The sequence below is a fragment of the Boleophthalmus pectinirostris genome, unplaced genomic scaffold (genome assembly GCF_026225935.1).
Source record: "Boleophthalmus pectinirostris isolate CB_2022bp ecotype Guang Dong unplaced genomic scaffold, ASM2622593v1 HiC_scaffold_8, whole genome shotgun sequence".
NCBI classification, from domain to species: Eukaryota; Metazoa; Chordata; class Actinopteri; order Gobiiformes; family Gobiidae; genus Boleophthalmus; species Boleophthalmus pectinirostris.
In genome coordinates this window covers 7515271-7542479 of record NW_026571515.1, presented here as the reverse complement: position 1 = coordinate 7542479, position 27209 = coordinate 7515271, and the positions used below count along the sequence as shown (strand labels likewise).

The following is a 27209-nucleotide window of genomic DNA, read 5'->3' as shown; positions in this document are numbered from 1 at the left end:
TTTGTCCATTCTAACATATATATGTGTAATCAGCTTTGTAATTGACTGTATCTAAATTGAATTAAAATAATAATAATAATAATAATAATAATAATAATAATAATAATAATTCAGTCTTGATAACCTAGAACTTGGAGCAATTAGAGTCTCTACTTCACCTGTCTGTCTTGCCATTTTTTATATTTCACTCCCATCCAATTCTGTTAAAGCTGCAGTATGCAACTTTTGTGATGCTTGTCTCCATGGAGATGCTATTTATTTGCCTGTAATGCTCCACAGTATGGCATTAAACATATCTCCCTTGCAGTTGTTCAATTACAAGTGTTTTTAGCTCAAAAATACCTAAAATAGCTTTAATTCTTACCATGTGCAGGCTTGCTTCTCCATAGATTTGACCTTTAACCTGTCTCCATTGTGACTACCAAGTTTATTTCCATACTGTGGAAAAATCAAGGCAAGGCAGTAACATCTCCATGGAGACAAGCACCAGAAAAGTTCCGCAGTGTACCTTTAAGACCAACCATTTTTTCTGTACAGTTTATATATATATATTTTTTTTTTGTGTGTGAATTGTCAGTCTTTGTTCTCGCCTCGGTTCAGCCCGACCTGTTGCTCCGTCCCCTCAGGTGTAATTTCAAACCTACACCAGCCTCTTTTCTCTGTTTTATAACTCCCTCTGGTTTATGTAAGAGCGAGCCGAACTGAGCATGCTCACTGCAGCACCTGGGCTTCACTGGAGGAGCTGCCAGTGGAGAAAGAAAGAGGCAGAGCAGGGTTTTGTGAGAAGCAGAGAGAGAATTTAGATGTAGATTTGATCCAGTCTGTGAGTTCAGGTAAAGATAGTCTACAGGATCATTCTCAGTGAGGTATGAAGTATTTTTTTAGTTTGCAGGAAGAGCTGTAGGTCTTTGAATATCATAATTATTTTTGTAGTGCTTATTATTATAGCAATTGTTAAGGTAAAATGTTGATAAAAATTTATTAACATTTATTAAAAAACAGGACTAAACTGTGTCAAAACCAGGACTAAACCAGGACCAAGATAGGACCAATACAGGACTAAACTAGGACCAAACCACGACCAAATCAGAACTAAATTATGACTAACCCAGGACCAAACCAGGACTAAACCCAGACTAACTCAGGACTAAACTGGGACCATGCCAGTACCAAATATGACCAAAACCAGGACTAAACTAGGACTATACCATGACCAAATCAGAACTAAACTATGACTAACCAAGGACCAAACCAGGACTAAACCCAGACTAACCCAGTACCTAATCAGGACTAAACTGGGACCAAGATGGGACCAATCCAGGACTAAACTAGGACTAAACCACTACCAAATCAGAACTAAACTACGACTAACCCAGGACCAAACCAGGACTAAACCCAGACTAACCCAGGATCCAACCAGTATTAACCCGGAACTAACCCAGGTCTTACTCAGAACTAAACTGGGACCATGCCAGTACCAAACAGGAATAAACCAAGACTAAATTGCATGTAAACCAGATTAAACCTGGTCTAAACCAAGACTAAACTTGTTCTAAACAAGGTCTAAATTTAGGCCTAGATCTAGGTCAGACTAGAATCAACTGGATCTAAATCAGGACTAAACTACAACTAACCAAGCACCAAACCAGGACTAAACCCAGACTAACCCAGGACCCAATCAGGACTAATCTGGGACTAACTCAGGACTAAACTGGGACCATGCCAATACCAAACGGGACTAAACCAAGACTAAATTGCATATAAACCAGATTAAACTCGGTCTAAACCAAGACTAAACGTGTTCTAAACAAGGTCTAAACTTAGGCCAGGATCTAGGTCAGATTAAAATCAACTGGATCTAAATCAGGACTGGACTAAATTTGGACTATCTCCATCTAAGACCATAGACTAAAGACTTAACCCCTAAAAGAACCAGATGTTGGACAAATTGAACCAGCAGTTAATCCCAACCAATAATATCTTACTAGTATCATCTCTACATATTTCCTGTTCCATTTTTAACCATACACATACACGTATAGCCTCCCGATCGTATTTCATTTGACCTCCTCTTCTCCGTGGTCAGGTCCTCTGTGTCATTTCCGGTTCAGGCTATTTCCTGGAACCTCACTGGGTTTGTCCGTGGACGCTGTAGTAAATATGTGACATCACTGTAAGCTGCTTATAACCTCGCAGACGGGGACAGACTGTGCACTTCGGACGTCCTCTGGGATTCTGCTGTCGACTGAAGTTGTACTCAATTTTATTACGTAGTGTTTCAGTGTGTAAGGACGACCAAAAATAGCACTGACCAAAAAAAAATGTAATTGTTACCATAACGATAAAGTTTTCAATTGTAAAACTCTGAGAAAGAGAGAAAGTTGTACTGAATTGTATTACACAGTGTTAGTAGAATGGAGTTTTCAATACGTAATAACAAAAAAAATAGCCAGGCTGTTTCCACCTAGTGCCTCCGCTCAATTTCAGTTCTCTCCAGCGATAAGGTCAGGAATCGGAATACACTAGAGCAGGGGTGTCAAACATACGGCCCAGGGGCCAGATCCGGCCCTCCAAGACCTTTAATCTGGCCCTCGGCTGATTTTCTACTAAAATATTTTAATGATATTTTCTATTAAAATATTGTTAATTTTCTGTGGTGTTTATCACAGCAGCGTCTCCAGAGTGTCTCTGTACGTGGCCCCTCCCACCAGAGCAGCACAAATGAAGACTTGTCTCTTTCCAAACGCTCTTAAAGGACGATCGTTTTGACTGTTGACCGTGACACCCTCATCAGAAAAATGTCCAAAATGAAAAAAGTGGAGCCGAGTGCAGGATTTTCCAAGAAAAATTGGACTTACTTCTATTTGCAAACAAGTTCATGTTAAAACACTGTGTTGAAATTGTATTTTTCTTAAAGTTTCAGGTTGTTCATAATATTATAATATTTTGTAAAAGAATTATATGCCGTGAGTTTTCTGATCTGGCCCCTTTGGGATCAGACTCGGTTGGATACGACCCCCGGACCAAAATGAGTTTGACACCCCTGCACTAGAGGGTTCGCAAAAACCCAAAAAGTTGTAGACCACACGTCGGCCAATCAGTGAAGAGCTGTGAAGCCATGACGTCAAACTCAAGCGTCTGTCTGGGATCCTTTTGTGGTACAGCACAACAGTAAACAAAGCGTCGAGATGGATGTAGACGAAGACAGACATTCTGTGTTGGCAACGATTCCCGAGATCGAGGATTTAAAGTTGAAACAAAGAGAATGTTTGGTGAATTTAATCAAGGGGGAAGACATTATTGCCTTTCTTCCTACGGGATTTGGCGCATTACATACATCGCGACCAAATAGCAGCGATTGGTTGAATAAAAAAGTACCTGCCTACCGTCGAGCGAACGAATCCTAATGCTGCGAGGTCAGACAGTTTCCACGAAGCCCATAGAAGTAAAATATCCCTTTTTTAATACTGTTTATGAAGTGGACTTCTTTGAGGTGCTTCAGTTTTACCCAGATTGTTACGTCATAGATCAAAAACCCGAAAGTCTCCTGCCAGTCTTTAAACTCATAAGCAATTTCGTACTTATTGTTCATTTATACTGTTGACAGCAGAGGGCGCTCTAACGATGCTGAGTTTATGAAGTGTTTTCACCGAATGTAAACATTTTTATGTTGGAAAACGTGAAATACTAATGCCAAGGTGACAAAAGCATGTTTAAAAGCCGATTACAACCAGGACTTTATTTGGCGGCTCTAAAGAAATTCTGGAAGAGGAGATCAGGCAGTGAATCAGGCTAACAAAAAATAGCATTGACTAAAAAAATTTAATTGTTACCATAGCGATTAACAATTTAAAAATAAGATTTTTCGTTCGGCAAACTGTTGGTAGAATGGAATTTTCAAAATGCAATTGCGTTGACAAAAAAGTTTGAACTGTTACCATAGCGATTAGTAATTAAAAAACAAGTTTTCATGGTATAAAGTCCTCAAAATGGCGCCGCCAAATTGGACCACTGATGTGAATATTGTTATTTTCAAGACAACTTTAGTCAATCTTTTTTGACAGAGTACAGAAATACTAAAATGTACAAAAAAATCTATTAAAAATGCCATTTGCTTTGACAAAGTTTCTTCTTCCAATCATCTTAAAATTAAAATTCAACATTATTTTATGCAAATAAGCTGCATGGTTACTATCTTAAATTTTAACTTTACAAAACTCCTAGTTCATGGCCCTGGTGGTCGTCCATTTAAAAATACAGATGTTTTTTGTATCTTAATCTCTGTATTTGAACTATTTTGGACCTAGTTCATTTAAAAAAAAAAAAAAATCAGATGAGGTTCAGCTCTTCGTAACCACTGCCTGCGTAGTTCAGTATCGTGTTTCAAACCTGATGAACCGACAGGAGCTGGCCTCTCCGTGTTACAAAAGCCATCTCTGACATTACAGACAGTTATGTAATGGATTCACAATGCACCGCTGTTGTTTTCAGTCTGACTAAAAGCTTGTGTAATGTCCCCAAAACTGAAAACACATATTTATTCAACCAGATGAAAAAACTAAAAAATATGTAAGGATTATGTCATCAAGTCTGGGAAACTGCGTCAGGAAAAAAAACACTTTCGACTGTTTAATGATTTATTTGGGACTAAATATTAATGTTCCGAAAGGTACAAGAACATGTTGCAAAATACCATCGGTAAGTGCATTTGATTTTTATACTGAAATGAAAACTCAATGTGTAAACGTCACTGTAACTTAACATAAATTTGCATTTTTTAATTTTTTTTTCCAAGGTTAAAGGTACAAAAATTTATTCTTGTGACATTTAAGTCACGTTTTAATGTTGTTACCTCCTCAAAAACAGACCTGGAGTTGTGTTTTGTTTCATTCACTCCTTCATTATTAGTCTGTCTACATCTCCAAAGCTCCGTTCCACCTTGTGATGTCATACAGTGGTAGTTTTAAGGTTTTAACAACTCTTTTTACGTTTTGCTCAGCAGATATTGGCAAATCCAGCGCTGAAATCGTCCAAATGATTCTAGTGAAGGTGTGTGGAATTTAAAAACACAGTGGAGCGCTTTTTGTATTACCACATGACATCACAAAGTGGAACTAAGCTTATTCACTTTGAGAGAAGAACTAAAAAAGCCTAAATATGCTGGGTTTTGCGTGTTAAACATGTGTGAATGAAACAAAACAAAACTCCAAGTATGTTTTGAGGAGGTAACAGCATTAAAACATGGCTTAAAGATGAATTTTTGAAGAATATAGAACCTTTAAGCTTGGAAAAAAACAAAAAAAAAGCAACTCCTTATCGGCCACAACAAGACAAATATTGGATACCGGGTCCAAAAAAATCTGTATTGGACCATCCTTAAATAAAAGTGCCCATATTGAAGATCACTGTATGGTTTAAAGTAGTGACTAATATGGATTTTTGCATTTTTAAAACAATTATACATAGTTTTTACTTTTTCAAACATGGATATTTTTTTGTATTTTTGAGAATCTGTACTTTTCGATTACCCAGTCAGTGTTAAAGATGCACTGTGTAACTTTTTGGGTCAATCACATGCTTTTTTTTATTTGATTTGATTTGATTTTTATTAGATTTTGTTATGAAGTTGTCACTGCTCTGCCTGGAATGTTCCACAGTGTGACATTAAACAGCTCTGCCTTACATTTATTCAATTACATGTGGTTTTATAGCTCAAAAATACCTAGAAAAACAACATTCTGACCTGATCTGATTTGGTCTCCACGAAGCACCAGAAAAGTTACACAATGCGTCTTTAATATACAGATATTTCAAACCAATCCGTCCGTTCCTAGGTTTAAGCCTGTTTTCTTGGAAGTACTGCAGAAGAAGCAGGTCTGGTACATCCCCTTTAAGCTTCAGTCAATCAAAGAGTACACAATATTCCTACGACTCCCCAAACCACGAACACCACGTACAGCTGCCTTATGTAATTTAAATGGCCGACTCCACCCCTAATCCTTTGACAATGGCGCAGGTCGTCCCATTCATGCTTTCTTCTGCTTCTTCTTCTTCTTCTTCTTCTTCACTCCTGCGCTCTTTTTAGTTACATAAACAGTTATAAACACAGATGAGATTATGTAACTTGAGTACAACGTGTTTCTCCGTCTCAGTTTGCAGTAGCGGGTCCCTCTGGCCTCGCATTCTTAAACTGCTTGTCGTTGTGGCGCGTACAGGTCCAAGGCGCCTGTGTTTTCAGGGCGGCTGGGGGCAGGGCACATGTGTTTGTGTGACTTGGAGGGGCTGTACGAAGTGTTTGTGGAGAAGTATTTTAAGTGGAGACACTACTACTACTATTACTGCTCTCACTATTATTGCTGGTACTACTACTACTTAATTTGTATTGCTTGGAGGGCCTATTAAAACATGCAACATTACAACTACTAATACTACTGTTACTACTACTACTGTTAGTACAACTACTGTTACTACTACTACTACTACTGCTACTGTTAGTACTACTACTATTGTTACTACTACTACTATTGTTACTACTACTATTATTGTTACTACTACTACTACTACTATTGTTACTACTACTACTACTGTTACTACTATTACTACTACTGTTACTACTACTACTACTACTGTTAGTACTACTACTATTGTTACTACTACTACTACTGTTAGTACTACCACTATTGTTACTACTACTACTACTGTTACTACTACTACTACTGTACTACTACTACTACTACTACTACTGTTACCACTAGTACTACTACTGTTACCACTACTACTGTTAGTACTACTACTACTGTTACTACTGTTACTACTGTTACTACTGTTACTATTGTTACTACTACTACTACTGTTACTACTATTGTTACTACTACAACTACTGTTACTACTACTACTACTACTGCTACTACTGTTTTATTACTACTTCTTGTACTACTGTTACTACTACTATTGTTACTATTGTTACTACTGCTACTACTACTACTACTACTGTTACTACTGCTACTACTACTACTACTACTACTACTACTACTACTACTACTGTTACTACTGCTACTGCTACTACTACTACTACTACTACTACTGACTACTACTACTGCTACTACTACTACTACTACTACTACTGCTACTACTACTACTGCTACTACTACTACTACTACTACTACTGTTACTACTACTACTACTACTACTACTACTACTACTACTACTACCACTTCTGTTAATTAACGTCAATCATATCAATTCTGGCAAATAACCCCAATTCGAACCCCCATTTAACTTGAAAAATAGTTAAAATAACACTTTTTATGTTAATACACAACTAATAAACAACTCTGAAATATTTTAACCCTCCAGTTTTTGCTCTGTAGTCTGGGTTGGATAAGGGTTAAGTCCCATTTGAGTCCCAATTTTGATGTAGTGTCAGTCTATGCATATATATGTTCTTACACTCAGTTTACATAATATTTTCTGTACAAAACGTCGTCTTTAGGTGTGGACACAGTGGAGAAAGTTACATACTGCAGCTTTAACTATACAGCACGGAGAAAAACAAACAGGACCTTCAACCCAGTTTGTTAAGTAAACGCAGTCGACCTTTAGGCTCGGGACAGAAGGAGCTCAGTATGGGGGGTTACTACTCAGAGGTACATATAGGGGACAATGTGTGTTCCCGTGACCTCTCACCTAAAGCATCTAACAACATTTATACTGAGGAGATGGAGAGGCTGACGTGGCTGATGGTTCTGCTGCTGCGGTGGATATTGGGAGGGGTTTAGCGAGAGTTTACGATATTCATATGAGGGACTTGAGAGGTGATTGGTTGACGACAAAAGCAGGAGGTCGACTTTTAATTTAATTTAAAAAGATGCTGATCTATTGAGGAAACAATTATTAATTATTTGAAATATTTAGGTCGTAATTGATACAGAAAGTCGCCAGTGCATTTCTTTATTTTTCGGGGAACCTTTTAACACTTTTCTACCCATCGTTTCTGTGTCGACTCTTCTCACGTGACTGGGCGACAGGTGCGTTTGAGGAGAGGGACTCAGCTGTTTTTAAAGAAAACTCCCGCACACTGTCTCACTTTTGTTTGGTTTTTTTATTCGTACGACGATTTCGGTCCCTCAGACAGATACCTGAGGAAGATCTGAAGGACCAAAACGTCGTACCAATAAAAGAAAAATCAAGAGTTGAGACGGTGTGCAGGAGTTTTCTTTAAAAACTACACTTTTCTACCAGTGTTAATATTTAGGACATATTAAGGTTTTGCGTCTACGTCACAAAACCACGTGACCTGGTGTTTATGCCGCCACATTGGAGGTCAAACTATCCATCTGGACGAACGTGTAGTATTTGTGTGTGATAAAATTTGAATTGAATAATAATGGCTTTCACTGCGTTGCTATTGGATGTTCTGTCATCCAGTCAATCTGCTAAAGAAGGATGCCAAAGTATCTTTTTATCGGATCCCGGCTGAGAACGATCGCCGACATAAAAAGAGAGGGATGAGTACAGTCGTCTGTGCAGTCAACATTTCATTTCTGGTAAGGGACCATCTCCAAACAAACGAAAAAAGGATTTGCAGTAAATGAAATGATAGATACCAAAAGAATTATTTTTTTTTGTAGGTATGCCAGTGAAAGCCGAAGCAAAACATTCGCTTGTTTCCTATGAAAGATGATCTAACCTGAAAAAACAGATACTGGAGGTTGGGCACAAGAGCGAGCGTCGATTAAACTAACAAAGCCCTCCATCGGAATTAGATCGGATCTGTTCCACAACCCAGGAGGACGACTTTAGCTTTATACCTTTCTAATGACGGCTGATCTAACGAGCTGGCGATTTCAGACAGTTTTATGTCATTTGTGCTGTTTAAAATCGCCGTGATTGTATTGTAAACTGAATAACACCATTTGGATCAACCCCAATCTTGACTTCCAGTATGGCCGCCAAAACATTAAATCACATTACAGCCACATCACACGCAATAGAATAGTTTTTTGTTTTTTTTTCTGTTATCATTAATTTTTTTCTCTCTCTCATTTTTATTGCACTGAAAAACATGCATCCTTATGTTGAGTGGGCTTGCATCTCCACAGACCTGACTGACGGACCTGATACTTATCCTAAATAAGCAGATTTTGTGTGATAAACGTGTGAATGAAACAAAACACAACTCTATGTATGATCAGAAAATAGCCAAATATGAGCCCTTAATCCCTGGCAATTTTATTTATGTATTATTATTAGGGATGTGCAAAAATATCAAAATATCAATATATCGTATCATTTAATGTGATGATATAGCATCGATATCATGGGTTGCTGTAGAGCAGGGGTGTCAAACTCATTTTGGTCCGGGGGCCGTATCCAATCTACTTTGATCCCAAAGGGGCCGGATCAGAAAACTCATGTCATATAAACCCCAAAAATAACAATAAGTTCAAATATTTGTGCAGAGAAACGCAAATCTATTACAGAAATCTTTTTAACTGATGAACTCTTTCTTTTACAAAATATTATAATATTATGAACAACCTGAAACTTTAAGAAAAATGTAATTTCAATGCAATATTTTAACATGAACTTGTTTGCAAATAGGAATAAGTCAATTTTTATTGGAAAATCCTGCACTCGGCTCCACTTTTCTCATTTTTGACATTTTGCTGATGGTGTCACGGTCAACAGTCAAAACGATCGTCCTTTAAGAGCGTTTGGAAAGAGACAAGTCTTCATTTGTGCTGCTCTGGTGGGAGGGGCCACGTACAGAGACGCTGGAGACGCGTGATAAACACCACAGAAAATTAACAAGATTTTAATAGAAAATATAATTTAAATATTTGAGTAGAAAATCAGCCGAGGGCCAGATTAAAGGACTTGGAGGGCCGGATCTGGCCCCCGGGCCGTATGTTTGACACCTCTGCTGTAGAGTATTTTTTGGTATATTTTACTAAATTCTTTCGTTACAGTGCTAGTTTTGTTGTTTGTTCAGTGGAAGGAAACTCATTTATGCAACACATTTGATATTTTCACTGTTTTGATGATTAAAATTAATGTGTTTCATATGAACTTTGCACAAGAAATGGTTTAACAAAGACTTTTAGTATCACAGCCATGATTTAGCCTTTATTTTTCATTGAACCGTATTGAATCGATTTGTAATATATCGAATCGAAAGCTCACTGTATCGAGGTATGTATCGTATCTGCAACTTCTTACTGATACCCTGCCCTAATTATTATTATATTATATGATGTTTTTTTTTATGTAAACTGTACCGCTTCCAAATGTTCCCTACCCAGGCATTGACACAGAATAACTCCCCTATTCTTTTCATTCTTATGGCCTATTAAACCTGTATGCCGCAGACATTATCCCATTGAACTCTTGTCTAAACTCGGGGGCCCGGCTCCTACACTGACTGACAGCTGTGCCTCTGCGCTCTTTATTATGTAACCTCTGTCTGGCCCCTGTCGACCAATCAGACGCCTCCTCCCCCCTCCCCCTCCCCCTCCCCGCGCTCCCTCCTCCTCTCTCTCCCCCCGGTCCCCGTGCATTCTCAATGGGCTTTTGGTTGCATCGAGACAGACTTTCATTAGTTATATAAGCTGTTTTATGTTTGGTGTTGTGTAATCGTGTGCTCTGTCTGCTCCCGGTGGACATAGGTGTGCAAAAATACAGGTAGTTTACGCAGTGTGTGATGAAATACCGGCTACTTTTCACCTTGGATAACAAGTCAGGACAGCTATCTTTGGGTTTTTTATCAGCAACATCATGTTATAACAAATATCTATAAAAGAAGTACAATTTGTAGTAAAATGTAAGTGTAAGGTGCATTGTGTAACTTTTCTGGTGTATGCTTTTTTCCCATTGCTTTGTCTGGAACGTTTCACAGTATCTTTCTATCATCATGGAGACCAAAACAGGCCAAATTATACGTCAGATCTGTGGAGAGGCGACCCCACTCACAGTAAAAATGCCTGGTTTTAGGTGTTTTTAAGCAGTAAAACCACCTGTAATTGAATAAATGTAATATTTACTGAGTGTTTTATGTCAAAATGTGGAACTTTCCAGGCACTGCAGTGACATTCCCATTGAGGGGTCCCCAACGGAAAAGCTACATAGTGCACCTTTAAAGATTTTCACTGTCTTAAAAACATGAAAAACAGAATTAGTTCATTTTAAAAGGTTTACAATGGTTAAAAGTTATTCCTACTTAACTTTCGGATCATTGTAGTTTATAAGAGCCTTTTGCAGCTCACAGAGACCAGAGCGTCATTTTGCCATGACAGCTAGCATGTTAACAAGCATTTCCTGAATCTAGTTACTGAAACGCTTTATAATTAGATGCAGACAGTATATAGCGGACTTGTTTTGACCTCAACAGGTGCTCATAGAGTATTTACGTACTGGGGAAAGACACATTTTTGTAGGAGAATAAAAAAGAAAGACAAGGGAACAGCAATGCTTCTTTCTTCCTAATAGTGGTTTCGTTGTGGACGTCATCCAGCAAAATTCTTTGAATATTTAGACCAGCGATGTCACCCAGTTCCAATTTATTCCCCCATAAATAGCTGCGTTTGACACTGTATGGAGTAAAAAGCGTCAAATAAAGGTACTATATTACACAAAATTGCTCAAAAACATACTTATAGTTGTGTTTTGTTTCATTCACACAAGTTTGAGTAACTGTTTATTATTAGTCTGTTTACATCTCCTAATTTCAATATGGTCTGATCCACGTGCAGTTTCAGATCTAAAAATCATCCAAATGATTCTGCTGAAGGTGTATGGAGTTTAAAAACACAGTGGAGCACTTCCTGTAATGCTACATGACATCACAAAGTGAAACAGAGCGTTTTCTGTTCCGCTTTGGACTTATTAAAACATGTGAATGAAACAAAACACAAGTCCAGGTATGTTTTTGATGAGGACACAACATTAAAACGTCACAAAACAGCGTAACATTGGCCCTTTAAAGTCTGGTACAGCCTCTTTAACACACTAATTTGTTTTGTTGTCATGGCAATACAACAATTTAATGCCAGTCCTTTATTTGATATAGCATAGCTTATCTCGAATGCATGAAGTATTTTCCGCGTATTTCTGTGTTTCTTTTGGCTGTCGTTTCTGCGTATGATGAGTGATTCTTGGACTTTTGAACTCTTCCTTCGCTTCCCAGAAACAACGACCAATCACATTTGAAATTGTTTTATTCCCCTCCTCCCTCTCCCCCTCGCTCCCTCCCTGCGCCTATGCATTTCAGGAATCGTTACATAACTGTCCCCTCAGCTGAAGCCATGTTTTTTTTTTTTTTTTTTTGTATTATGGGAACTCATAAACAACCGTCGAATTTGGACATTACTGAACCACTCAGACCGAGCATAAAAGAAGCCACTTATCTCCTCTTTTAGATTTTGTTTGGTAACAGTCTTCTGGGAAAAACTGAAAAGTCAAAACTATCAGAAAACTCGGATACTAAGAGGTATTGATACTAAAAAAAAAAGTCACATTTACAGGACGGAAATGAGCCTTTCCTGAACAGCTTTAGAATGATCTTTATCTTGGACCATTGAGGGATTACACAATATAAGACCGCAGGGTAATATAAAAGAAATTACTACAATTTAAGATACATTTACACTAAAACAAATCACCATGTCACCGTATTGGAAACGATCTGCACCCAGACATGTCGCCTTCCCTGTCCACATAGCTTTGAGTATATTTTTTTACGTTTTATAGAAACGAAACTTAAAACCACATGGCTAATTTGTATAAACTATAACTACTCAAAAAAAACCAGCTCGCTATTGTGCCCTGACGCGGTTCAGCTTCTGTCAGACTAAAGAACATGACTCAGTGGATTATATGTGTTCTTTCTGTGACAGAGGGGTGTTCTACTGATGGTGAGTCTATTCTGTGTTTCTATCGTGTTGGAGATGATTCATGTTAAACTTTTCGGAGATTATACGTCTGCAGGTCAAACGCATAGACCAGGGGTGTCCAAACTTTTTTCATCAAGGGCCACATATCTAAACACAGACAAAGCAGAGGGCCGATCGAGAGCCGTAGACTGGTGCTCAGTACAGTTAATAATTGAAATATGTGCATGATTAACACGTTAGAATGAGCCGTCAGTCTTTATTCATGCTAAGATCCTTAAAACCACACACTAAATATTCAACATTGGCTTTATCAAGGTAGATTTTCAAAAAACTTGCAGTAAAAAAATATTTTTTAATTGATGCAAGGTAATTTGGGCCAAATCACCTGGAAGTCTGAGGGCCAAGAAAAATGTATCTGAGGGCCATAGTTTGGACATGCCTGGCATAGACTGTATATATTAACGGACATATATTCAGATTCATACTCAGATGAATTCGTGGGAGCTGCCGGCACCAGATCTGTTCTGGAGCCGTTTTCCATCGGATTAGTGCGGACGAACACTGCATCCACAACGAAAACGACTTGAATACGTGTGGATGGGGCCTTAATGTTGAAAATCACATTCTATTGTCTAAAGAAAGAGTGTTTTTATTATCGTTGTATCAGAATGATTATTGAGCATCAAGTCCTTAATATTGCAATCAAGTTTGAAATTTTGGTAAATCAAGAAGTAAGAAGTGTTTTTCATAGAGGAATACAAAAATAACTATGTAAGAATGTCAGAATGTTGTCAGAATGTCAACATAATTTTGAAACCAACTTTTGACTCCTAGTTGCTTTACTTAAATAACAATATCAGATTTTTTTTGTTTATAGAACTGATTGAAATGGAAGAAAGAGAAGGCGAGGCGAACGTTTTGGAAGCTGTGTTGTGTTTTGAGGGTTGCCACAGCAAAATCACTTGTAAAAAGATTTGGTGGGATTTGATGTACTTCGTGTTGGAACTAGTATCGACTAGGAGAGGCAGGGTTTGTGAAGTGTCTTGCCCAATGACTCAACAGCAGTGCAGAGTTTGGGATTATATGATTGATGTTGTTAGACCTGAACCAAGTCCATGCTATTTACATGTTGGAACAGTGTTTGGTAGAGATGTAACAATAACCGAAATATCGTGATAATCGTATCGTCAGAACTCTCAGAATAATACCGTGGTCCATCACAATATACTGAATTGCAAGGTTTTCCCTTAAAAGTATTAAGAAAGAGTGAACTGCATAGGCCATGATCTTTTACTACATAATTAAATAACTTATTAAAGGTTGTATGGAGGATTTTTTTTTTGTTTCAAATTGTCAATGAAAGTTTAAAATCCCATTACAGAGACGCAGCAGCTTTGTAATTATAATGACCAAAAAAAAAAAGAATGAAAATCTATCAACTGTGGACGTGTTGAGGCCAGATAAACATCAGCCAATAGAAAACGAGGCTGCCTCATTTCCTATTAGCTGTTAGGTCGTCAATCAAACTCCCTACGTTTCTAGTGTAACTGATTCGCCGGCGTGCGGGGATTTTGTGGTTTACGCGGCGGTTCTTAGAGGCTTTTTCAAACTGTCGCTTCCTCGCATTTCGCACAAAGTTTGTCGCGATGTCGGACGAGAATCCACGACCAGTTCGCCGCCAAAGAAAGTCCGTTTTTGAGGTCGCTGAAAGAAGAAGAGAAGAGGAAAAGGAGCAAAGCCAGACTGAAGTGATTCTCGGAGATCTCTTCCAGCGATTGCGTGAATGAAGCGGACAAAGGGTCTAAAAACTGATGCGTCGCTCGCTAAATTATTTCTAGACAGGAAACTTCAACGGTAATTCTGAACGCGCACTGGCTGATTTCTAGAGTAAAGAGGCGGGAGGAGATGTTTCTACTGAGGAGCTGTGGAGGAGGAAGATGGTGTCACACATGCACAACATTTGAAAAAAGGACTGTCACTGTATTTCTCTTCCCTCAAAAAATCCTCCATACAACCTTTAAGCACTTTGAATCTTATTTCTTTGGAATATGGTAGTAATGATTCACTCAGAAAACTGGTTAAGGTGTTTAAAAAGGAAAAAAATAGCATATGTACAATTAGTTTAACCTCTCCAAAATATTGCAATGATCATCGTACCATGAGAGGCATATTGAGATAATATCGTACCGTGAGATTTTGATATCGTTACGTCTCTAGTGCTTGGTAACCGTTTATAATGAACTTAAAGGACCTATTACACAAAATGAATTCTTGTGAGTTTTAAGCCATGTTACAATGTTGTTACCTCACCAAAAACATACGTGCAGTTGGATTTTGTTTCATTCACACCTGGTTTATTAGTCTGTCTATATCTCCGAAGCACAAAAAAGCTGTGTTGCAACTTGTGATGTCCTGAAGCGTTAGTTGTCAAATTAACCTCATACCTTTTACGTTCAGTTCAGTGCAAAATTGGCAGTTCCAGGACTGAAATCAGCCAAATGATTCTATTTCTTGCACAGTTCTTGCGCTGTTCCTGAAGCTTATTATTGTGTAACTTTTGTGGTGAAGGGTCCATCAGATACTTTTCTCCGTGGAGATGTTCTCGCTTCATCTGGATTGTTTCACAGTAGGGCATTAAACGGAGGTACCGTGCCGGCGAAATTGAGGACCGCGGTGCGACAATCGTAGTTTTGTAAGGATTCACGTGGTTCAAAGGGACATAGTCAAGGTGGGGGGGCAATTGTGGTCAATGCGGCCACCCTAACTATAAAGCGCTGTGGGAAACACTGCTTTCTATCTACATGGAGACCAAACCGGACCATGTTACAGTTCAGATCTGTAGAGAAGCGACCCCGCTCACACCTGTAATTGAATAAATGTAAGGTAGATCTGTTAAATATGATACTGTGAAAAATTCCAAGCAGAGCAATGGCCTTTACCATAGAAACAAGCACATGAAGGACTTCCTACCGAAAAGTTACATAGTGCACACACCTAAAATGTATACTTTAGTACAGTATTTTACTCCTTTTACTTCATATACTTGTATCCACACAACTTTTTCAACCATAACAACATGCAAACAACCATACGTAATAGATTTGTTGGCATATTCAGTTGGTTTTCTGGCCCTCTCCCTCCAAACAGAGACGCGATGGACCAGATCCGGCCCTTGTGTAACCCTCATGAATATCGCTCTTATGAAAGACGTCAACAACAAGTAGGACATGTGAAGGGTGTCCAAGGAAAGTGAAGCGCTCGGCTGCCCAAACAGAGACCCAGCCAAAGACAACAGTTTAGGGATGAATCTGTGGATGCAGACGCAGAAGTAGGGAAAGGGAGGGAGAGACGGAGGGAGGAGGGGTCTGGGTCTTACATAAAAAGACCCAGGAGATGGAGATGAACAAACAAGCACCTAATGACTCTGATGTGAATGCGAAATAAGTAAATAAGAAATAGAAGGATTCATACAAAGAGCTGTGTTCACATTCGTACTTAATGTGTCAGAACTGAGAGTTGTGTTTTGTTTCATTCACACATGTTTGAGTAATTCTTTATTATTAGTCTGTCTACATCTCCAAAGCTCAAAATGCTCTGTTCCACCTTGTGAGGTCGTGAAGCGGCCGATTTCAAGTTAACAGCCGCCTTTTACTAGCCTGATTCATCAGCCGGTATCACTTTGTGGAAACTGTCTTACCTCACAGCATTAGGATTTATTCGCTTGATGGGAGGTACTTTTTTTTATTTAACCAATCGCTGCTATTTGGTCGTGACGTATGTAATGCGCTACTAACAAGGCTACCTGGTATATTGAAGCTTTTCCCAAATCCCGTAGGAAAAAGGACAATAACGTCTTTCCCCTTGATAAAATTCACTAAACGTTCTCTTTGTTTCGGCTTTAAATCCTCGATCTCGGGAATTGTTGCCAACACAGAATGTATGACTTTTCGCTTATTGGCTGGTGCCCGCACTCGCACTTCCTGGGTTCTTGCAAACCGTCTAGTGTATTCCAATTCCTGACCTAGTCGCTGGAGAGAAATGAAATTGAGCGGAGGCACGAGGTGGCGCCAGCCTGACTAACCTTTTACCATTAGTTCAGTAGAAATTGACCATTCCAAGGCAGAAATCATCCAAATGATTTTAGCGAAGGTGTCTGGAGTTTAAAAGCACAACCACATGACATCACAAGGTGGAACAGAGTGTCCGCAGTTCGAGAGAAGAACTAAAATATGCAGGGTTTGTGTGTTGAACATGTGTGAATGAAACAAAACACAAATCCAGGTCTGTTTTAGATGAGGAACCGTTATAACACAGTTCAGAAAATTGCGTAATATGGGCCCTTTAACATTTTCTTATCTAAATAAATTATAATGTTGTATAAGCAGATAAAAAAGCATGTTCTAACTCTTCACGATTAACCTCACAGTTGATCGTAAGTGCAATTCCATTAACAGGCCAAAGTGAAAACAGTACTTAAAGTGTATTGCGTATTGGCCCTTGTGTGCTAATGATATTACATGTCTTTTTATGGTCCTCTGTTCTGTACATATGCTCAAGTGTACACAGTCAGTTACACAACATGTCTTTGTTCTGTTTATTACCCATTGTCAAAATTCTCGAAACATTATGTCACTGTCTCCGCATTTTCAACTATGTAGAGCCAAACCCCTCCCCTAACAACATATAAAAAGTAATATTGGTTATCTTGATGTGTAGCTCTGTTGTAACTCTGTAAAAGGCTGTACAAGCAGTTGATCAGTTATTTCTGTCCTGAATTATTAAATGTCATAACCACAGACAATTATATTACTTTGCTATTTTAAGTCAGCCGAAATCAGGCCCAAATTATGTTCAATTTGCATGATGAGTTCTTTTTAAATGGGTTGCAGTGGTCCAAAGTTATTCCTCACTTACCTCATGCATTTTGAGAATTTTAACTGTCCTCCGCAATGAATTTATAGGTCTTTTCACAACTTTCTTTCGCCAGAGCTGAGTTTTGTCATCACTGAAATGCTATCAACAACTAGTATGCTAACAGTGCCCTTCCTGATTATCTGACAATAGTATAATTAGATGCAGATAGTACATAGGAGACTTATTTTGATCTCAAGAGCTGCTTATACAATCATATTTTGACGTGTTTTAATGACGTGTTTCAGAGTTTTGGTACTAAAGTTTAATTATTTGAATATTTATCAGTAATTAGGTTGATCTATAACTACGTATTCAATGATTTAACCTGTTATATGTTCCAAAATTTAAGGTATATGTTGTCTTTTCTTTTCTCTTGCAGACCAGTCCCACCACAGCGCCCCCTTCAGCTCGGAGAATGAGGCGCAGGGAGGGGACCCGGGGGGATGGCAGTGCACTCCTCCGCAGTCGTCCTCTCCGTCTCAGCCCCTCCCCTCCAGAGACCACGCCCACAGCCAGAGCCCGTCGCCCACGCGCAGCATCGGCAAGAAGAGGAGCTCCAAACCGCAACACATGAGGCGGAACATCAGGTACAAAAAAACAAACAAAAAGAAGCTCAAAGTTATTACGGTAAAAACTGTCACTAGACGTAACCCTGGTTCTATGCATATGAGGGTGTAGTTACTAGATGTAACCCCAGTTCTATGCTTCCTGTATTTATATGCCAATTACTTAAAATATTTACCTACTTTTTTTTTTTTTTTTTTTTTAGATGTGTAGCTAGAAAGTGTTATTTATACAATATTTATGTCTTTAATACTAATTATTTTTATGGCGTTAATTAAAAACATGGAGAACCACAAGCAAAACACAAACATTACATATATATTTAAATGTAAGCCAACGCAATATTATAAAAAATACAGATGTTTTTATCACTCATTGCCATTCTAACCCAAATTACACTATCAGTATCCTACAATAGATAATAATAAACTTAGAATAACAGACATTTGTAACACTATCTTCACATTTGCCATTTGGTTCTTGTATTGCCACTGTATTTCTTAACGCAGTTCAAAGTCAGTCAGTGCGTATTGTTTCCAGATGAAAAGATTAGTGCAGAATCCCTCGAGAGTTCCACCGCCGAGCTCTGAGTCAGACCACCCCGGCGCCTTTAACCTCAAAGTATTTCAAACAAGTACATTTGACTAACACTGCGATACTGTTGACGCTGAATTCTAAGCAAAAAAATCTGTTGCTCTACTACTACAGTCTAGGGGAACTTAAACATTTTCAACGAGATAAGTTTATAAAGATTTTTCACAACATAAAGTGTCATGGTAATGCTCACATCAACTAGTATGCAAACCACATGCTTCCTGATTCTCTGACAAATCAACACTTTATAAGTACAAATAATATATCTGCACTGGGGTAAGACATATTTTGCAAGTACATGGGGAAAAATCAAGTACAGGCCCCTTAACGTAACTTATAATTTCCATTAATTTAAGAGTTTACATTATCTCATTAAATTAATTCATAAAGTCACTCTAGTTTGACCGAGTGATCATTTGCATCCATTGTTACAACAGTTAGAAGTCCTTTTTGACTGCTTTAAGAGATATAACTGCATTTTCCTGATCTTTTGTGTCTTCTCGTTTGTAGAAAGCTGCTTCGCGATCACCAGTTGGAGGTGACGACCAAAGCGGCTCAGCAGGAGGAGCTAGAGAGGCGGAGGCGTCTGGAGCAGCAAAGAAAACAGGATTATCCCCTACCACTGCTACCTGAGTACACTACAGGTAAATACTTTTGTCGACAGCAATGCGGTCCGGCCAGTCTAACGTTTTTAGTTAGGGCTGCATAATATCACAGTAAAATATTCACATGGTAATATTCATTAAAGCTACAAAATAAATATATTACAATGACAAATCCAAATCTAAATCCATTTTATTTCTATAGCACATTTTACAAACAAAGTAGTTTCCAAAGTGATCATAAAATTAAGACAACAAAAACTTAAAATTGCTCAAATTTGATCATACCAGTCCTAAAACAATAAAACCAGTAAAAGCAAATAAAAGCAAAACCATAAAAATCATAAAATAGCCATAAATAAGTAAAATAAATTTAAAAATACACAGAGAACCACACAACTCACGTGGTGTTAAAAGCCAGAGAATAAAAGTGTTGTTTTTTTTAACGATATTTAGATATGAAGGGTATTTTTAGCTCTTTTTGGTCTTGGTTAAGTTAAGTTTGTTGTTTAATTTTTATATTAAAGATTGAAGAAGTCAAAATTGCCCTTAAATTGTTATTAGAAATCATAGTTTTTGAATCTCACATCCTTATCTCGTCCTCATCTGCAGCCATGTTTTTGTGTATGACTCTCACACAAAAGTTTGATTCTAATATTTGCCTTTTTCTGCAGCTGATGTAACAAACCACGTGAAGCCATCCTCCGTATCCACAACAGCAGCCTCTCAACAGGAAGTGCAGGTCCGTAGACAGGAGGTGGCCTGCCTGGACTCCAGCAGCACAGGGATCAGAGAAGAAGACTGCAAACCTGAAGCACTCGGCTCACACAAAACTGGTAAGAACGAACAAACTCAATACAAAAATAAGATTATCGTTACTGTTAGAAGTAACTTAAAGGTGCACTGTGTAACTTTTCTGCTTGTCTCCATGGAAATAATAGTGTCTTGCCTTGATTATTCCACAGTATGGACTTGGTAACCACTATGGAGGCAGGTTAATGGTCAGATCTATGGAGAAGCAAGCCTCCACATTAAGAATTTGTGTTATTTAAGATCTTTTTGAGCAATAAAACACCTGTAATTGTACAAATGCAAGGGAGATATGTTTAATGCCATACTGTGGAACATTCCAGGCAAAGAAATAACATCTTCATGGAGACAAGCACGTAACAGATTCTCCACCCATAAATTACACAGTGCACTTTTAATATAAACATAGTATTTTAGCTTGATACTCCGGATTGTAGCTCAGATCTAGAGCAAAGTCCCTGGGTCACTGTCTCTGATGGAAAGGTCAAATATTGATTGGAAGAACAAGATGGAAAGCGAAGCAAGAACTAATCAAAATTAATGCAAAATTAAAATGAATTAATGCACAGCGGACCTACAGCACAGAGCAGGCCTGTGTATGGCCTACTGCGATATGTAGGCTGAAGTTTGTCTAATAAAATGCCAAATAAATCTGTGTTTGTCACGATTTGCGTTTGGTTTGGTAAAAGTGCAGAGACTAAATACAGCTGTAAAACCAGTAAGAGAATGTAAGTTTAGTCAGGAATTTGAAAAAAAATAAATAAAAAACAGGTTCCTATCCGCTATTTATTCTCTTTGAAGCAGTTTTCTGAAAATGAAGAGGTTCTTAAACTGTGGGTGAGGGTCCAAAAAGGGGGCACAAAGTGTTTAAAAAAGTGTTTGTTTAGCTTATTTTAAGTCTAAATGAACATTAATCGGATAAAATGGAGATAGATTTATAAAAACACTGATATATTTGTGCAAAAATAATTGTAAAATGACAAAGATGGTCTCGATTTGGTCCCTCAGAGGTCTTGGTCTTGTTTCGGTTTCAGGACCCTGTGGTCTCAGACAGGTTTTGGTCTCGATTAGTGTGGTCTTGACTACAACACTAGTGCATATACTGGTGAATTGCCACACACGCACGCCTTTTCATGCCTGCAATCGTCTTTTATTGGCCATCTAAAAATGAAAAAGGGCAATTATAGGTTTTATTTTGTATTCAGGACATTTTTAAAACACTACCTGTGCAAAATTAATGCAAAAATACATCTAATTTACTCATCAAAACTGTGACTTTTAAGTGTATTGCATAAACTAGCAAAACTGTAGTCACAAAAAAACGCTAAAAGATTCCAAACATACTCTAGGTTGTTAAATATCAATACAGCAGCCCATAACAATTTCAGTATTTTTTCACACCTAAACCACACGCATCTACTGTAATCTCTCTGATCCATTCACGCTGTTCCAACATCTAAACCCCACTCTCTGAATATTTCTGTTTGTCTCATCTGTCAGTGGAAATCAGCAAATGTTGTCCGTAAGCGAACCTGGCGAAACTGCTTTAGTGACAACAGCGTCTTTGTTGAATTAGATCTGAGCCTGCGGGCGGATACAGCACGTGGGAAAAGATCCGCCAACGTCAGGCATTTAAATTAATAAAGGAACAAAATATATGAATTCTTTGGAAGGGATGAGCAGAACTGGAAAAGTCTGTTAAGCAAATCTAAAGTAAAAACGTCCTCACGGATATTTGATCCTCCAGTATTTACATAATAGTGTATGTTAAAGGTCTTATATTACGCAGAACTGACTCTTGTGAGCTTAAAGTCGTGCTAGAGTGTTGTTACCTCATCAAAAAAACATACCGTGAACATTTTTAAGAATTTAGTTTCTGAAAATCTCCATTGGTTTCGCATTAGTCTACCTGAAATTCTCCTTCATGTGTTCCCGATCTCGAGCTCCCTCGGGCAAAATCAGAAAGTACTGCAACTTTTACTACAGAAGTAATTGAGGAGCCTAGCAACCAACTCCTACGATTCAACCTTAGTGCTCTATATACTGTACACTGATCCATAAATCAAAGTGCCCTTATGGATTTGTAAATAGACCGGGGTGTAGTGGGTTTTCGTGGATTAGCTGCTCCTATTCAGAATATTTAATACTGACACTGGAACAGGCTGTACTGAACTCCCCTGTCCACTGTGTACTACCACACACAAGCACCACACACTCACACATGCACATACACTCACACATGCACATACACACACATTTCTCTGCACTGGAGTTACCAAAAGTATCGAAAATCTGATACAAAAACTAGTTTTGACAGTAGATACTGATTAGAGCAGGTGTCGATACTAAACAAGTCACATTCACAGGACAGAAATGAGCCTTTCCTGAATAAATTTAGAATGAACTTGGGCTGGATCAGAACAAATATAAGAGCACAGAGACTAGTACACGCCCATGGACCACTGAGGGATTACAAAAATATGAGACCACATGGGAATATAAAAGAAAGTACTATGATCTAATGTTTAACACACAAACTCTGCATATTTAGACTCCGTTCTTCTCTTAAACACTCCACTTTGTGATGTCCACTGTGTTTTTAAACTCCATTCACCTTCGCTAGAATCATTTGGATAATTTCAGCCCTGGAATCGCCCATCTCTACTGAATTATAGGTAAAAGGTAGCTGTTAAATTGAAAATACTACATGACATCACTAGGGCTGGGTATCATTAAGAAGTTGCTGATACGGTGCACTTTCATCGATTACGTTTATTTTAATCGACAAACCGAAAGTAGGTTGCTGTGCGTAGCGTAGAGTGACCAAACAGGTCTGTACATGTGTCTCTGCACTCAGAAGGAGCGAGACACAAACAGTGGGTCAGTCTGCAACGTACCGAAGCGCAAATGTGTATTTAACGATGACTTGTACAAGAAATTCCACGCTTTCCGTTGCGTTCGGGACAAGTGTGAGTCCATGTGCACAGTGTATAAAGCAGCACATATGTTTTCGGTGTCCAGTGGGAAAAAGTTTTCCAGGTGAGAGTCGCGCGCAATGTCGATGACGAGTCCCCACCTCCCTCCCCCCGTACGGTGTCCTGGTTTTGACAAATTGCAAATCTGGTCACACTAACCTGTATTCCACTGAGTCATGTCTTTTAATCTGACAGAAGTTGAACCGCATCAGCGACACAAGAGCTGTTTTTTTTTCCTTCACTTAGTTTATGCAAATTAGCGATGCGGTTTTAAGTTTCATTTCTGTGAGAGTTGCACAAAACTGAATTAAAACACATTATAATGTCAAACGGGCTGATGTGGCTCTAGAGTCGTTACGGTTTATTTGTCGTAAAGTTGAATTTAATTTATGCAGATTAGTAGTGCAGATAGTAATAATAATGATGATCATTTTAATATAAGAACGTTAATGATTAATCGATAATCGATCGTTAATTCTTCCGACGATCGATTAAGAAAATTTCATCGAATGCCCATCCCTAGTTCTTACTGTGAGTGGAATCGCCTCTTCACAGATCTAACCTGTAACCTGGCTTTGTGGCATTGCCTTCTAGTCGCCATAGAGATAAAGTTATAGATAATTATTATGTTATGTAACTTTGTACTTCTAAGTTAAGCAGCAGTATCTAATAACAAACACGCAGGGGGAGGAAAACCGTCACCAGGAAATTTACATGGTTTTCCTTTAACTGAATATAAACATTTTAATAAATTTAAATATTTAACAGAACTGTAACCATTAATACCACCAGATTTTACTGACAGACTGTTTAAAACTACAAACTCAACTATCCCACACAGCAAAAAGTGGAAGTGTTAAAATTGACTCTCACAGAATCAATTTTAACATTTTCTCAGGGTTTATATGAGTCCAGTCTGTTCTAGAGTTAATTTAACATTTTTTGGAAATCAAAAATTCCAGTTTAACCCCCGAAATCAAGAGTTATATAATAGTTTTGAGAGTAAACGGGTAACACTTTGTAGGGTTATCCTGATTTACCTAAGCAACACAGAGGGGGTTTATTTTTTAACGCTTTATTTTAGTTAATTTAAAATGAAATTAAACTGATCTTCTCTCGCGGGAGGTTGAAACTATGGGTCTGAAAGAAATTTGAATCAACTTCGACCATACCAACTCTGGCAAATAACCCCAATTCGAACCCCCGTTTAACTTTCAAATAGTTAAAATAATACATTTTGCGTGGAAAAAAAAAACAACTCTGAAATTTTAACCCTTCAGTTTTTGCAATGCAGTAAAAAAAGTATAATAAAACAGCTAAAATTGACAAGACCTTTAAACATTTTGAAATATATCAATTAAAAACACGGATAATATTATGATCGGACTTTGCACGATCCACTAGACCACAGGTGTCAAACATGCGGCCCGGGGGCCAGATCCGGCCCTTCCAAGACCTTTAATGTGGCCCTCGGCTGATTTTCTACTAAAATATTTTAATTATATTTTCTATTAAAATCGTGTTAATTTTCTGTGGTGTTTATCACAGCAGCGTCTCCAGCGTCTCTGTACGTGGCCCCTCCCACCAGAGCAGCACAAATGAAGACTTGTCTCTTTCCAAACGCTCTTAAAGGACGATCGTTTTGACTGTTGACCGTGACACACTCATCAGAAAAATGTCCAACATGAGAAAAGTGGAGCCGAGTGCAGGATTTTACAACAAAAATTTACTTATTCCTATTTCTAAAAGTTAATGTTAAACAAGTTCATGTTAAAACTTTGTGTTGATAGTATTTTTCTTAAAGTTTTAGGTTGTTCATAATAATTATAATATTTTGTAAAAGAAAGAGTTCATCAATTAAAAAAGATTTCTGTAATAGATTTGTGTTTCTCTGCACAAATATTTGAACTTATTGTTATTTTTGGGGTTTATATGACATGAGTTTTTTGATCCGGCCCCTTTGGGATCAAAGTCGGTTGGATACGGCCCCCGGACCAAAATGAGTTTGACACTCCTGCACTAGACGATGAAAAGGACTACGTTTTAGAATTTTGCAGACAACAGAGGGCAGAGAAACATGACTCAAACTGCTAACCTACATATTACGTGGATCCAGCTAATGGGAAAGTGACTAGTGGTTCATTTTAATTACAGTCTTGTCTCTCCCTGCGCGGCGGCGGAGTCTTGTGTTGGTGGCACAGTGACACAGCCGCTTGTGTAACCCTCCTCTGTACACTGTAATCCACTTGAATAACACATGCCTCTTATATAAGCCCTGTCTGTTCACGCTGCGCTGCCAGCTTGTGTAACCTGCCCCAGCGGCTCCCACAGCACAAAACTGGGCTATGGCACACATTTAAATATCATGTAATCCAGGGTTCATTTACTTTGAATTGTTTTATATTGTTTTTTTTTGTCAATTTTGTTTTTTAGATTGCGTTCTTTTTTTTTTTTTTTTAAGAGGTTGTATTATTCAGAAGGGACAGTTTGGAGCTTTCCGTCGTTATGAAATTCCCTCATCAGAAACACACCTGAGGAGGTTTTATGTGTCATCTATACATGTTTGAGTAATCTAGCGATCTCTCCCGAGCCCTATTCGAACCCAGCGTGAACTAGTCTCATTAGGGATCTTATGAGAAATAGACTTTTTGAAGCTTTCCACAATGTTATAATGTTGTGCCCTCATCAGAAACACGCCTGAGGAGCTTTTATGTGTCATCCATGCATGTTTCAGTAATCTAGAGATCTCTCCCAAGCCCTATTCGAACCCAGCGTGAACTAGTCTCATTAGGGATCTTATGAGAAATAGACTTTTTGAAGCTTTCCACTGTGTTATAAAGCTGTTCCCTCATCAAAAACATGCCTGAGGAAGTTTTATGTGTCATCCGTACATGTTTGAGTAATCTAGAGATCTCTCCCAAGCCCTATTCGAACCCAGCGTGAACTAGTCTCATTAGTGATCTTATGAGAAATAGACTTTTTGAAGCTTTCCACTGTGTTATAAAGCTGTTCCCTCATCAAAAACATGCCTGAGGAAGTTTTATGTGTCATCCATACATGTTTGAGTAATCTAGCGATCTCTCTGTTAATGTTGTTTAATTGTTTTAGATTGCTCAATTGTTATTTTTTGTTTTTTAGATTGTGTTATTATTTTAAAAAGGGGGTATTATGCAGAATGGACATGTTATAATTTTCCCTCATCAAAAACGCACCTATGTCTTCCATACATGTTTGGGTAATCTAGCGATCTCTCCCGAGCCCTATTCGAACCCAACGTGAACTAGTCTCATTAGGGATCTTATGAGAAATAGACTTTTTGAAGCTTTCCACTGTGTTATAAAGCTGTTCCCTCATCAAAAACATGCCTGAGGAAGTTTTATGTGTCATCCGTACATGTTTGAGTAATCTAGAGATCTCTCCCAAGCCCTATTCGAACCCAGCGTGAACTAGTCTCATTAGTGATCTTATGAGAAATAGACTTTTTGAAGCTTTCCACTGTGTTATAAAGCTGTTCCCTCATCAAAAACATGCCTGAGGAAGTTTTATGTGTCATCCATACATGTTTGAGTAATCTAGCGATCTCTCTGTTAATGTTGAGCAATCTAAAACAATTAAACAATTGTTATTTTTTGTTTTTTAGATTGTGTTATTATTTTAAAAAGGGGGTATTATGCAGAATGGACATGTTATAATTTTCCCTCATCAAAAACGCACCTATGTCTTCCATACATGTTTGGGTAATCTAGCGATCTCTCCCGAGCCCTATTCGAACCCAAGTGCAGTAGTTTCATGAGCGGGATGTGTGCTGGTTCTGTTGTGAAAGTGCTCTGAAGAGGGAGTGGCTTAGCGTGGAGAGAAAA

The 27209-nt window shown here is 38.2% G+C and overlaps 1 protein-coding gene across 4 annotated transcripts in view; it reads left to right on the top strand.

Annotated features, from left to right (window-relative positions):
- The window catches only part of LOC110156037 (helicase ARIP4-like), a 190056-nt gene that overhangs the window by 134788 nt on the left and 28059 nt on the right, over positions 1-27209 (top strand). For all 4 annotated transcript variants that reach the window (XM_055165551.1, XM_055165550.1, XM_055165553.1 and 1 more), the window contains 3 exons: positions 18184-18391; positions 19473-19606; positions 20239-20400. In XM_055165551.1, the coding sequence (XP_055021526.1) occupies positions 18184-18391; positions 19473-19606; positions 20239-20400 (504 nt within the window). The remainder of the gene's footprint in view (positions 1-18183; positions 18392-19472; positions 19607-20238; positions 20401-27209) is intronic.